Here is a 15447-nt window from a genome sequence, read left to right as displayed (position 1 = left end):
AAATTTTAAAAAACCTAGATTTTAGAAAAATTTTAATAACGAAAATTCTTCTAAAATTAGTTAAATTTTGTAATATTTATTTAATTGATTATTAAAAATAATAGATTTATAGAAGAATTTTAATTAAAAACACTAAAACAAATTGAATTTTGAGTCAATTTCAAATGTTTGCAGAAATTCAATTATTTTCAAAAGTAGTAAAATTCTTCACAGCAATTCAATTATTTACAAATTATTTTCATAAATTATTATTCAATTATTAGATATCATAAATAAATAATAAGTATCACAAATAAATTTTTAATACAATTTTAATGTAATTCCTCGAAAAATGTAATTATTCATAAAAATTTTATTAAATTTTATCAAAGAAATTCAATTATTTTAAAAACCTTTGCTATATTTTTGTTTATTAAGATTTAAGTATTATTTTAAAAACACATTTTTAATAAAATTTCTTCATAGAATTCAATTAGTTTCAAAAATTTTAATAAAATTCTTTGTAACAATTCAATTTTTTTCAAAATAATTTCAATAAAATTCTTCGTAGAAATTTCATTAATTGCAAAAATTTGTCAAAATTCAATTATTTTCAATGTCAACTATTTCAATAAAATTTCACAAAAAAATTGAATTATTTAAAAAGAAATTTTAATACAATTCGTCTCTAGAATTCAATTATTTTCAAAAGTAATATATAATTATTAACAAAAATTCAATTATTTTTAAAAATTTACAAAAATTATCGTCAAAATTTCAATTATCTTCATAAATAATAAAATTTTTCTCAAAAATTCAATTATTTTTAATATAATTTACATCAAATTTCTCGAAAAATAAAATTGTTCTTAAAAATGTTATTAAAATTTGTCAAGAGAATTCAATTATTTAAAAATTTGTTGATAAAATTCTTTATGAAAATTCAATTTCAAGAAATATTCAAATATTTAATAAAATATTTATTTTTGTAGTTAAATAATTGAATTCTCGTAGAATTTTCTAAGAAAAATTGATTTAACTAATGCATTTCAATTAAAATATTAGATTATAATTGAATATTGAAAGCATAACAGTGCGTGGATTTTTAGAAATAATTGAATATTGAAAAGGTTTCAAATTAAAATCATTGAAATTCTGAATTTCTTTAACAAACAATTCTGTATAATTAATTCTTTTAAAAAAGTTTAATTAAATTTTAAAAAAAAATTATTTCAAGTTTTTATTTTTAAATATATTATTTAATTGAAGAATTTCCGAATAATTGAAATTTTGTAAAATTGAATTGTAAACAAATGAATTTGAAAATTCTCAAAGAACTTTTTCAAAAATTATTAAAAATAATGGATTTTTAAAATGAATTTTAGTTAAAAACATTAGAAAAAAAATTTAATTTTAGAGAAGTTACAAATTATTGCAAAAATTCAAATATTTTCAAGAGTAATAAAATTCTTCTTAAGGATTCAATTATTTTTACTAATAATAAAACTCATAGCAGAATTTCAATTATTTTTCATACAATTTTAATTGAATTCCTTGGAAGAAAAAATTATTTTCATGCAAGTTTTAGTAAAATTCGACAAAAGAATTCAATTTAAAAATTTGTTGATAAAATTATTTATGAGGATTCAATTTTGAGAAACAATCAATAAATTATTTACTTCTGTATTTAAATAATTTAATTCTCGTAGAATTTTGTAATACTTTATTAAAAAATGAATTTTCTAATATGCATTTAATTGAAGAATTTAGGGAATAATCGAAATTTCGTAAAATTAAATTGTACCTAAACAAATGGATTTGAAAATTTAGAAAGAACTTTTTCAGAAATTATTTTAAAACAATTGACTTCAAGGGAAATTTTAGTTGAAAATTCTAGAAATGAATAATCGAAATAATGAAAATAATTTTTGAAGAATTTACAGTAACAAAGTAGCAAGTTTTAATTACTCCGAGTCGAAGACTCGGAGTAATCGCTTTCTTCATGTTTTATAATATATATTCTTAAATGTTATTAAATTTCAAATTTTTGAAAATCTTAATTTCTATGAAAAAAAAATAATGATTAAATATTTATTTAAAAATGAAGTTATTAATGTTTTTGAATAATTTTCGTTTAAAAAAAAAATTCCTTCTGGATATTGTTACATATTACAAGAAGAGATTTAAAAGAATTTTTAAATCCTAAAGATACATTTTTTCGGAGAGACAATCTTTGGGAAACCTATTTTACATAAATTAAACCGCTGCCAAGTTATTTGTCCTAACTTTTTTAATGTTATGGTCGAAAATTGTTTTTTTGCAATTATTTTAAACTTTATTAATTTATCTCAAAGTACTTTTATTTTATGTACGCACGTGAGACCTATAATTTAAAAAAAAATTCATCCCTAAAGCTAGCTTCATAATGTTTCACAATTTTTTATATACATTTTCTAAGAAAATCGAAAAAAAGATGTAATGTATTGAAGTGAATTAAGACTGAGTCATAAAAATTAATATAACTTTTTTTCTTTTTCATATTTCTTCATAAATGTTTTGGAACAGTAATTTTATGATACTAATGAACATTTTAAAGCAAAAAAAGAAAAATCGATTTTTTTGAAGTCTTTGACCAGAAAGTCCCGTTAAAAAGATTTAACGGGATGTCAAAATCGATTGGATTTTTATATTGAGTTTCTCTTAATATTAGAGCTGTGCAAAATTCGAACCGAACCGAGTTTAGTTCGGTTTTGGGGCGCTGAAATGTCGAATATTCGACATTCGAACTAGGCTAAAAAATTCGAACAGTTCGGTTCGAATTATTTTGCACAGCTCTACTTAATATCAATATTACCAGCAATGATAATTATGTAAAATAATTAACATTAATAATTCAAATGTATTAAAATTATAAAATTTTTTTTTATTTATTCATTAGTTTTAATTATTTTTAAAATAATGAAAAAATACATAATCTTGATATTACTAAGAACAAAGAATAGTCGAAAATAAAATTTGAATGAAATTAAATAGTTTAAAATTTATACTGATAAAATAAGTTTTCACTTTTAAAAAAATCATCGTTAAACGCATGCACAGAATCTATTTTTAAGCCAATTACAAAAATCAAGGAGACTAGAATTGTTTAAAATATATATACATAATATAATTATCTAATTATAACATACAAAGAAATTGGGAATCTTTTCGCAATTAATTTTCAGTCTTCATCATTGTTTATCACAATAGTTTTTGCACTATATTTAATGCCTTTCAATTGAATTCACAGACTGAACTTGACTTTCAAGAACAAGTTCTTCTTCAATTATGGAAATCACAGATTGTAAGGTTTGTACATCGCGATGACGATGTTTCTCAACAGAATGAACACTTTTTGGATCCAAATCCGAAATTCGAACGCTTGTCAAAAATTTTAATTCCTCCGATATTTGAATCGTGTAGTCATCATGAGTGTTATTGCATTCATTCCTAGAAATTTAAAAATTATTAAAGTGTAAACAACACTTAACTAAAATTTTGTTGTTTAAAAGATTTCTAATTTTTTAAATTTAATTTAATTAAATTTTTTAAAAAAATAATATTTATGATTAAATTTAAAATTAGCAAAAGCAAAAAGTTTAATTATTAACAGCTTAATTGTATGGCTTACGAATGAAATTCTTGAAAAGCGATTAAAATGGAACAATCCCTGGCTGTACAGAAAAGTAAGTAGTTTTCAAGAAGAACAATTTCTTTTTCAGCAGATAATTCATCTAATAATCTATTGTTCTGGACAGTAAATTTTCCCAATGTTTGTCGTTCATTTCGATCACAAGTTTTTTCTTGGCGTAGAAGAAGAATTGATTTCTTTTTAGAATTTGGAAGCTCTTTTTCGTTTGCATCTCTTTTGGAATAGTCATATTCGTCGTTTATTGAACAATTCTGCAACATAAATTTATGGTAATTAAATTAAATCTATATATGTAGTGTATTAGTTGTAAAAAAGTATTGTTCTTGTTTGATAATAAACTCTCGATTCTTCAAAAAATTATTGGATTACTAGCTCAACAATTCTAAATTTTTTAAATAATATAGAATTTAAAAATTTATAATTCAAATTTTTTTCATAAAAATAAAATATGAATTGGATTATAGATTATTATTATTATAACCACAATAATCATAAATTCTGAGACAGGGGATTCAAGGAAAAGTCAGACATTTTTATTAAAAGTACTGGAAAAAATTAAATGTTTAGATTGCAGAAATTCAATTACTTTCAAAAGTAATAAAATTCTTGGTAAAAATTCAATTACAGTTCAAAATTTTATAAAAATTCTCGTCAAAATACAATTTTAATTAAATTCCAGGGAAAATTAAATTATTTTTATACATTTTTTTTAAATTCATCGAAAGAATTCAATAATATAAATAAATAGTAAATTTTTCACAGGATTTTAATTATTTTAAATACAATTTAAAATCAAATTCTTCTCAAAAATTCACTTATTTTTAAAAAATTTGCAAACATTCAATTATTTGTAGAAATAATAAATTTTTTCGCAAATATTTAATTATTTAAAAATGTTTTAATAAATTTGTATTCAAGAATTCAATTATTTTCAGAAATAATTAAATTGTCGATATACTGAAAATCATTGAATTCTTGTAAAGTATTTATAAAATATTTGAAAATAATTGAATTGAATTCAAGAATTTTATCAACATTTTTTCAAATAATTGAATTCTTTTAAACAACTTTATTAGAGTTTTTGTAAATAATTACATTTTTTTTACTAATTTAATTAAATTTCGTAAAAATAATGTAATGTTTTTAAATAATTTTAATTGAAAATTTTGAAAATAATTGAAATTTATAAAAAGTTTGATTAACAACTTTTGAGAACAATTGAATTATTTAGAGAAATTTTATTACAATTTTTTAAAATAATTGAACCTGCTGTTAGAGAAATTTTATTAAAATTATCTTGAATATAATTGAATTTTTTCCTAGAAATTTAATTACAATTGTGATTGGAATTAATTGAATCTCTCAGAAGAATTTTATTATTTACAAAAATAATTAAATTCTTGCCAAGAATTTTATAATTTTAAAAATAATTGATTTGTTTCGAAGAATTGTTGAAAATAATTGAATTTAAATAATATTTTAAAAAATAATTGTATTCTTTCGAGAAATTTTATTGAAATTTTATTGAAAATAATTGAATTCCTCCGAAACATTTTATTATTTATGAAAATAATTGAATTTCTTTGTAGAATTGTCTTATTAATGAAATATTTTAATTCGAAGAATTATATTTGAATTTTTTAAAATAATTAAATTTTTTGAAGGAATTTTATTAAAAATTTTGAAAATAATTGTATTCTTTGGAGAAATTTTATTAAAATTGTTGTGAAAATAATTGAATTGCTCTATAGAATTTTATTATTTATGAGAATAATGAAATTTGTGCGAAAAATGTTATTAAAATTTTTGAATAATAATAAACAAGAATATTTAATAATATATGTACTTAATAAGTAGTGAACTAGCAACAATTCGCGCGCTAAAGCGCGCTGCTAACTTTTTACTGCATTTTTTTAAATAAAATTATCAATTTTAAAAATAATAGAATTTAAAAATTTTCTAATTTAAATTTTTGTTGAAAACACTAAAAAAAAATTCAATTTTGAAGAATTTACAAATAATTGCAGAAATTCAATTATTTAAAAAAATAAATAAATAAAATTCAACTATGTTCAAAATCTTTATAAATAACAAAATTCTTCTCCAAAGTTCAATAATTTTCATAAATTTTAAAAAAATTAATGTCCTAATTTTCAATTATTTTCAAAAAATTTTCTAATTTCAATTATTTTCAATATCTACTATTTTAATAAAATCCCCCAAAATGAATTCAATTATTTAAAAAAAATTTTTATAAAATTGTATGCAAACATTTAATTATTTTCATAAATAGTAAAAATTTCACAGGAATCCAATTATTTTCATAAAAAATAATTTAAAATTATAGAAAATAATAATTGAATTAAAATGATGAAAATAATTTTGATGAAGTTACAGTAACAATATTCTTATAATGTAAAATAATGATTTTATCTCTCGGTCATCTTTAATTATTATAAAACATGAAGACATCGATCACTCCGAGTCTTCGACTCGGAGCAATCGATATCTTCGTATTTTATAACAAATATACTTTTATAAGTTGTTTAATTTAAAAAAGGTTTGAATTCGAAATTTTTGAATGTCTTAATATTCCTGTGGAAAATCCGGTTCCAAAAATAAGATTAAAAAAAATAGGAATTTTGCAAATATTTTTCTGCTTTTTCTAAAACAAAATAGGTAATAATTTTGTTTAAAAAATTGTGATTCATAAAGAAAAATAATGCAAAATAAATAAATTTTCTATTTCTTAATCACAGTTGTTTAAAAATTTCGTAATTTTTCTTAGAAGTAAAGAACAAAAATCTGCATAATTTCAATTTGACAAAACATATAATATTAACAAAATTTTATTCTTTTAATGAAAAGAAGTTAATTCTTTAAATTTTAAATCTGTAATAACTGAAAAATTGATGTTAGATTATTATAGTTAATCACCATATAATTGTTGAAAATAGAAAAAGGTTGTACAATTGTACAATTAATTAGACTGGAATAGATGATTTCGTCGTCAAGAATCGGCGAGTATTTGGAATAGATCCAAGAAATAATATCATCTCCACAGCAATGCAGTTGTTGCATCTCAAGAATTCGATTCAAGACAGATCCCTGGGGCAGGTCAGTTTTTGTAAAGTCACATTTCTGTAAAAGTTTTATTGATTAGAAAACTTGGTTATTTCATCAACATTAAGCATTCTGCACTCATTGTACACAATTCACAACTTAATAATAATAATAATAATAATACCATCAACGATTTTCAATGCTGAATATTGAATGTAGTTACCTCATTTGTAAAGTACAGCATCTTCTTAGCCTTGGCTACGATTTCCGAATTTAAACGTGAGGGAACTTGAATATCCTGACTTATGTCGAACGCCATTGAATTTCGATTCAAATCCCGATTCCCGTTAGGAAACTCTCGTAAAAGAGCTTCTTGTACCAAGGTACAGAAAAGGTCCAAATATTCGTCTTGATTGTTTGACGATTCGGTAGTGTTCGGAAACCATTCCTTAAAAATATTCTTGAGATCACTAGCTTCTGAGTTTTCATTGTAAACCACGACTCCGTCTTTAAATATTTTTAGGTTGTTTTGAGGGTTTTGAAGAAGACCTTTTAAAGCTCGGCGCATCCGATTGCTCTCACCCGAAAATAGGTCGAAAGGACAATAGCTGCTTCGTCTTGAAATCGATTTTTTTGACAGCTGAAAAAAGTAAAACAAATTATTTCTCACTGAAAATGGTTCTTTTTAAATTTTATACTTATACCCATATTTCTCATAAAAGACTAAATTTATATTTTATATAATTAAATTTAATAAATAGTTATCAGGGCTCGAACTATGTCCGTAAATCCCGTAAAGGTCCGTAAAACTCAGTTTTTTTTAAAAAAGGTCCGCAAAGTCCGTAATATGATAAAAAAAAGACGAAAAGTTCGTAAATTGTACGATATAATTTGGAGAATTTTACAGAAATTACAAATGATTGCAGAAATTCAATTATTTTCAAAAGTAATAAAATTCTTCGCAAAAATTCAATTATGTTAAAAAATTATAAAAAATTCTCGTCAAAATTTCAAATAGGTATCTTATAGAAATAATTCAATTCTTCTCCGAAATTCAAATATATTTTCAAAAATTTTCCTCAATTTAATGATTTTTAATGTCTACACTATGTTAATAAAATTTTCCAAAAGAATTCAATTATTATTTTCAAAAAAAATTAATAAAATTCTACGCAAACCTTTAATTATTTTCATATATTAATAAAAATTGCACAAGAATTAAATTATTTACAAATTTTTTTAAAATTTCATCGCAATCATTCAAGTATTTTCATAAATAATACAATTTTTACAGGGATTCAATTATTTTCGTAAATAATAAAATTCAAAAGAATTCAATTATTTAAAAGTTTATTGATAAAATTCTTTATGATAATTTAGTTTCGAGAAACATTCATTTATTTAATAAATTGTTTTTTTTTATTTAAATAATTGAATTCTAGTAGAATTTTCTATTAAAAATTGATTTAAAAATGGATTTCAGTTAAAATTTTAGATTATAATTGAATATTAAAAGTATTGAAGCGTAGATTTTTAGAAATAATTGAATTTTCAAAAGGTTTTAAATTAAAAACTTTGAAAATTTGAATTTTCTACACTTGTAACTGGCAATTCTCAAAGAACTTTTTTAAAAATTATAAAAAACTAAGGAGTTTAAAAATATTAATTAAATTCAATTATTTTCAAGAATTTTAATATAAATTCAATTATTTTCAATAATTTTGATGAAATTCTTTTAAAAAATAATTATTTACAAAATTTTGAATAAAATTTCTTAAAAAAAATTTAATTATTTTCAAAAATTCAGATAAAATTCTTCGAAACAATTCAATTTGTTTTAATGAATTGTTAAATTCGCCGCAAAAATTCAATTATTTTCGCATAAATAAGAAAATTCTTCGGAAGAATTAAAATATTTCATTAATGAGAAAATTCTACAAAGAAATTCAATTATTTTCATAAATAATAAAATGTTTCGGTGGAATTCAATTATTTTCAATACAATTTCAATAAAATTTCTCGAAAGACTACAATTTTTTTTCACAAGTTTTAATAAAAATTCAATAATTTTCAACAAATTTTGATATAAAATTCTTAAAAACAATTTAATTATATTTATAAATTGTACAATTCTTGGCAAAAATTAAATTATTTTTGTAAATAGTAAAATTCTTTTGATAAATTCAATTATTTTCAATACAGTTTAAAAATTTCTTTTTTTTAAATTTCTAGGTCAAAATTCAATTATATTCAAGATAATTTTAATAAAATGTCTCTAACAGCAGGTTCAATTATTTTAAAAAATTGTAATAAAATTTCTCTAAATAATTCAATTGTTCTCAAAAGTTGTTAATCAAACTTTTTATAAATTTCAATTATTTTCAAAATTTTCAATTAAAATTATTTAAAAACATTACATTATTTTTTTACGATATTTAATGAAATTAGTAAAAAAATGTAATTATTTACAAGAAATCTAATAAGGTTGTTTAAAAGAATTCAATTATTTTAAGAAATGTTGATAAAATTCTTGAAATGAATTCAATTATATTCAATTGTTTTTAAAATACTTTACAAGAATTCAATGATTTTCAGTACATCGAAAATTTAATTATTTCAGAAAATAATTGAATTCTTGAATAGAATTTTATTGAAATAATTGAATCCCTGCGAAAAAATGTACTATTTCTGCAAATAATTGAATTTTTTCAAAATTTTAAAAAATAAGTGAATTTAATAGTAACATTGTTAATTACAATTAATAAAAAACACGATTATTTTAAAAACTTGAAAGAAATTCTTCTTAAAATTCAATTATTTTCAAAATATTCAGAAAAATTATTTTCAAAAATTCCTTTATTTCCAAGAAAATTGAAATAAATTCTTCAAAACAATTCAATTTATTATTTTAAAGAATTTTAATAAAAAATCTCTCTAGGAATTAAATTATTTTTAATATAATTTTCATTACATTTTCTCGAAAGAATTTAATTATTTGAAAAAATGTTGATATAATTCTTGAAATGAATTCAATTATTTTCAAATATTTTATAAATACTTTACATGAATTCAATGATTTTCAGTATATCGACAATTTAATTATTTCTGAAAATAATTGAATTCTTGAATACAATTTTATTAAAACTTTTTTAAATAATTGAATTCCAGCAAAAAAATTTTGTTATTACTACAAATATTTGAATTTTTGCAAAATTTTAAAAAAATAATCAAATTCTTTTTAGGAATTCAATTATTTTCATAAATATTAAAATTCATAGCAGAATTTCAATTATTTTGAATACAATTTTAATCGAATATCTCGAAAAATGTAATTATTCTCAAAATTTTTTATTAAAATTCGTCGAAAGAATTCAATTATTTAAAAATTTGTTGATAAATTCCTTATGGGAGTTGAATTCTAAAAAACATTCTATTATTCAATAAATTATTAATTTTTGTTTTTAAATAATTGAATTCTAGTAGAATTTTCTAATAAAAATTGATTTAAAAATGAATTTCAGTTAAAATTTTAGATTATAATTGAATATTAAAAGCATTGTAGCGTGAATTTTTAGAAATAATTTAATTAAGAAAAGGTTTCAAATTAAAAACTTTGAAATTCTGTAGAATCAATTTTAATTAAAAATTTAATTGAATTTATTTTTAAGTTATTTGAAATTTTTCTTTAAATATATTCCAATATAAATATTCTTCAAATATAATATTTTCTAATATATATTTATAATTGAAGAATTCACGAATAATTGAAATTTCGTAAAATTGAATATTGTAAACTGTAAAGAAATGGATTTGAAAATTCTCAAAGGACTTTTTTCAAAAATTAAAAAAATATTGATTTAAAGAAGAATTTCAGTTAAAAATTCTTGAAAATAATAATTGAATTGATAATGATTTTATCACTCGGTCATTAATTATTATTATAAAACATGAAGAAATCGATAACTCCGAGTCTTCGACTCGGAGTTATCGATATCTTCATGTTTTATAGTTATGTAAAATTGAATTTCTAGTTTTAAGTAAAATGTTCTTTTATTTGACTCGGACTGGTTATATTTTTGTCAGTAATTGTTCTGTAATTTTTCATTTTTGATCCGTAAAGTCCGTCTTTTTAAATACTGTCACTGGTTCGAGTTCTGAGTTATGTATTTTTAAGAAATAAATTTGCCAATTTATTGTAGACAATTGTAAAGATAATAAACTGTTTATTATTTATTATATTGAATGCATAATAAGAAGTAAATAAAAAAAGTCGCCAAATTTATAAATCCATTTTTACATACTTTGTGATATTGTGTCAGGCAATAAGGACACTTTGGGAAATGTTGATCAGCTTTCGACACAAAGCCCTGTTTTGGTTTAATTTCCACGCAAAATGTTGATTTGTTGCGCCCTGAATTTTGTTCACAACAATTCAAAAATTCCGGAAGGAAAGCGTGATCAGGAAATTTCGCGGCGTATTCTTCAACAGCTTGTTTAAATCGTCGTTGTTCTGCAAAAAAGAAATAAGTAAGATGATTAAAACAAAATCACTACAATCATTTCAAATTTCTCAATTCTAAACAGGCATCACTTAAGGAATATAGATTCCGATTTTAGAAAGTCAAAAATGAAAACTTTGAACAAATGCAGAAAAAAAATATTTTTAGAAGAAAAATAGAGAAAAAAAATATCTTTGAGATAAGTAATTTGGAAAATGAAGAGCTCAAAACTGTATATATACGATTGAATCAGGAAAAAGGCGACGTTTTTTGCTCGCTAATGCTTACAATTATTGTCTCGTAAATAAAGTCTAATTGTACGACAAAAGGCATGTTTCTTGGGGGCCTCTAATAGAAAACGGAATATTTATTGTTATTGCTGAAACTTTCTATGTATTTGTCGATAAATTCGTTTACTACAAAAACCGCTAATTAAATACCTACGTGAAATGAGGACAAGAAATTTCCTTAGATGGATGTGAAGGTGATAATTAGTTTTGTGCAGAAAGCAAAAGAAAGATTCTTTATAAGATCAATAATAAAGGGAAGAGAAAGATAATTATTATCTCTTAATGTTTGCAAGTTCGTATATCAATCACCCTAAATCGACATTCGATTGCGCGTGAGGACGTTCAATTTAATGAGAATAAAACCAGGTGCTGCAAGTGAATCAATAACCCACTTTTCGATGTGTAGTGGACTTACACCTACCTTCTGCTTTTTTCATTATTTACTGCGGAAAGTGTATCCATCAAGGTTTTAAGACCTTCACTCCTGTACTTGAAATGTTAAGAAATTCAAAATAATATTGTTTCTATAAATGATTTTAAAAAAGTAGATTCGTGTTCGATCAAGAGTGTCTAAACGTTATACTGAAAACTAGCAACGATTATTCGCGCGGCTAACTTTTTACATATTTTTTAAATGAAATTTGCAATTTTAAAAATAATATACAATTTAAGAAAAATTCAAATTTTTTTTCATAAAAATAAAATATAAATTGAAATACAATTTTAATATTATTATAATAATAATAATCATAAATTCTGAGACAAGAAATTCAGGGAAAAGTCAAACATTTTTATTAAAATTGGAAAAAATTTAATTTTTAGTATTCATAAGAAAATTTTGTGTCTTTTTTTTACAAAACCTACAATTTTTCCTTTTTTTCACAAAAATTTCGTTTTAAATAACTTAATTCTTGAACAACTATCATAAAATTATTACTTAGAAATTATTTAATGAATAATTTTATTTATACATTTCAAAATTAATACAATTTTAAAAAAGTTGCGTTTACATTTTTCATAAATAGATCAACTTCAAAAAATTTTAATTTCAAATTTTATAAAATTTCAATTTTTAATGAATTTTATTATTAAAAAGAACTTAAATTTTTAATAAATTTTAATAATTCAAATTAACTATATTAATTTGAATGTTCTTTCATTCTTTCATTCACTTTTTTTTTTGAATCACAATTTTTTTAACAAAATAATTATTTTGTTTTAAAAAAAGAAGAAAAATATTTGCACAATTTATATTTTAATCTTATCTTTGAAACAGGATTTTCCACAGGAATTAAGACATTCAAAAATTCAATTATTATTTTCTAGAATTTTAAATTAGGTATTTTTTATGAAAATAATAATTGAATTCTTTAAAAAATTTTGTTATTTATGAAAATAATTGAATTCCTTGTGAAATTTTAATTATTTTATGAATATATTTTTAAATTCCACAAAATTGAATTTTTTTCAGTATTTTCAACAAAAATTTAAATTAGAAAATTTTCAAATTTTATTATTTTCAGAGTTATTTTTAAAATTGATAATTTTACTTAAAAAAGGTAGTAAGAAGTTAGCCGCGCGATTTGTTGCTAGTTCTTCTTAAAATTAGTTAAATTTGTCAATATATATTTAATTAATTATTAAAAATAATGGATTTATAGAAGAATTTTAGTTAAAAACATTTTTAAAAATTGAATTTTAGAGAAGTTAAAAATGTTTGAAGAAAATTCAATTATTTTCAAAAGTAATAAAATTCTTCTTACAAATTTCAATTATGTTCAAAATTTTTAAAAAATTCTCGTCAAAATCACAATTATCCTTATAAATAACAAAATTCTTCTCCTAAATTCAATTATTTTCAAAAATTTTCCTCATTTCAATGATTTCAAATATCTACTATTTTAATAAATTTCCCAAAAGAATTCAATTATTTAGAAATATTTTTAATAAAATTGAACTCAAACATTTCATTATTTTCATGAATAATAAATTTTTTTTATGAACTAAATTAATTTTATAAATACTAAATTTGTTGTAGGAATTCAATTTTATTATTTTCTTAAATAATATAGATCAACGCAGAATTCTAATTTCATTATTTATAGTACAATTTTAATCGAATTTCTTGAAAAATGTCATTATTTCTTAAAAATTTGAGTAAAATTCGTCAAAAGTATTCATTTATTTAAAAATTTGTTTGATAAAATTCTTTAAAAAAATTAAATTTTAAAAAACGATCAATTATTCAATAAATTATTTACTTTTGTATTTAAATAATTGAATAATTTGCAATTTTTATTTTCTAATATTATATTTAATATTGAAGAATTTTCTAATAATCAAAATTTCATGAAATTGAATTTTTAACAAATAAATTTGAAAATTCTCAAAGAACTTAATCAAAAATTAATAAAAATAATGCATTTATAGAAGAATTTTGGTTAAAAACACGGAAAAAAATTTAATTTTACAAAAGTTACAAATTATTGCAGAAATTCAATTATTTTTCAGAGTAAATAATATTCTTCGCTAAAATTTAATATTATTTAAAAATAATAAAATTATTAATAATAATAAAACAATATAATTATTCAATTATTTTTACAAATAATAAAACTCATCGCAGAATTTCAATTATTTTTAATATAATTTATTTTTACAAATAATAAAACTCATCGCAGAATTTCAATTATTTTTAATATAATTTTAATCGAATATCTCTAAAAATGTAATTATTCTTAAAAATTTTATTAAAATTCGTCCAAAGAATCCAATTATTTAAAAATTTGTTGATAAACTCTTTATGGGAATTGAATTTTAAGAAACATTCAATTATTCAATAAATTATTTATTTTTGTATTTAAATAATTGACTTCTAGTAGAATTTTCTATAGTAAAAAATTAAAAATTGATTAAAGAATTAATTTCAGTTAAAATTTTAGATTATAATTGAATATCAAAAGCATTGTAGCGTGAATTTTTAGAAATAATTGAATTTTGAAATTAATTTTTTTTATAAAGTTTAATTAAAAAAAATTTTTAATTTTAAATTTCATTTTCAATTAAAATTTCCAATTGACAAATAGAATTTATAAACATTTTTTTCTTTTATTTTAAAAAAATTTTAAATTTTATTACTGCAATATTGTACCTAATTAAGAAATAGAAATGATGCATAAAATGGATATATTTCCTATTTGTTAATCATCATTTTTTAACAATGAGCAATTTTCTAATATTTTTTATAAATAAAAAGGATAAACGAAATTTGTTATAAAAAACATATAATAAACAAAATTTATTTGTTAATAATTTTTTTTAATTTTCTAATTTTAAATATTATTTTATTATAAATCATAAAAAAATACCTGCATATTTTCAGTCTGTCAAACAATATTTTTTGAAGAAGAAAAAACAAAAGCATACACAAAAACTAACTTCAAAGTGTGGACAGACAGAATGAAAGAATGAAATACGAAGATGGTTAATTTTTGTCCTAACTATTTTATTAGCTGATTTTACTAGTTTTTCTGTTCTACCTATTTAACTAAATGCCAACAGTAGCAATTTAGGAAAATGAAAATTAAAAAAATGAGTTTTGACTTTTGATGGTTATTTATGAGCCCTCAATGTAATTATTTTTGTTAATTAAAATCCCTAACAGTCAAAAAATATATAATTCTGCTTTTATATACAACATTGAAAGAATTACAAATGAAAAAGGCGAATTGATTATCTATGTAGATAATTTTGAATGTTTCGTTTCTTGAATAAAAATGGGAGAGGAACTACAGTCTTAGTATAGTTGTTCCCAGTTTAACTTTCCAGGCAAGTGAAATTCAAAGCAAGTTGAGGGTGAGACTTGCAGCAGGTTATACTGAGTATTTATACAGGTTCAGCCCGAGGGAATCACGTTCTTCCTTTT

At 20.3% G+C, this 15447-nt stretch overlaps 1 protein-coding gene across 1 annotated transcript in view; it reads right to left on the bottom strand.

The window, feature by feature from the left end:
- Window positions 1–2881: 2881 nt before the first annotated feature.
- Window positions 2882–15447, bottom strand: part of LOC122512999 (inositol-pentakisphosphate 2-kinase) — a 172679-nt gene continuing 160113 nt past the window's right edge. Inside the window, exons 5-9 of the mRNA XM_043629225.1 lie at window positions 11035–11243; window positions 6957–7373; window positions 6608–6811; window positions 3650–3921; window positions 2882–3468 (exon numbers count right to left, since the gene is read on the bottom strand). Coding sequence (XP_043485160.1) covers window positions 3243–3468; window positions 3650–3921; window positions 6608–6811; window positions 6957–7373; window positions 11035–11243 — 1328 coding nt within the window. The 3' untranslated portion in view covers window positions 2882–3242. The remainder of the gene's footprint in view (window positions 3469–3649; window positions 3922–6607; window positions 6812–6956; window positions 7374–11034; window positions 11244–15447) is intronic.

The sequence above is a fragment of the Leptopilina heterotoma genome, unplaced genomic scaffold (genome assembly GCF_015476425.1).
Source record: "Leptopilina heterotoma isolate Lh14 unplaced genomic scaffold, ASM1547642v1 Lhet_130, whole genome shotgun sequence".
In the NCBI taxonomy this organism is placed as follows: domain Eukaryota; kingdom Metazoa; phylum Arthropoda; class Insecta; order Hymenoptera; family Figitidae; genus Leptopilina; species Leptopilina heterotoma.
Note: the sequence above shows the minus strand (reverse complement) of the source record. Positions and strands in the feature narration are given on the sequence as shown.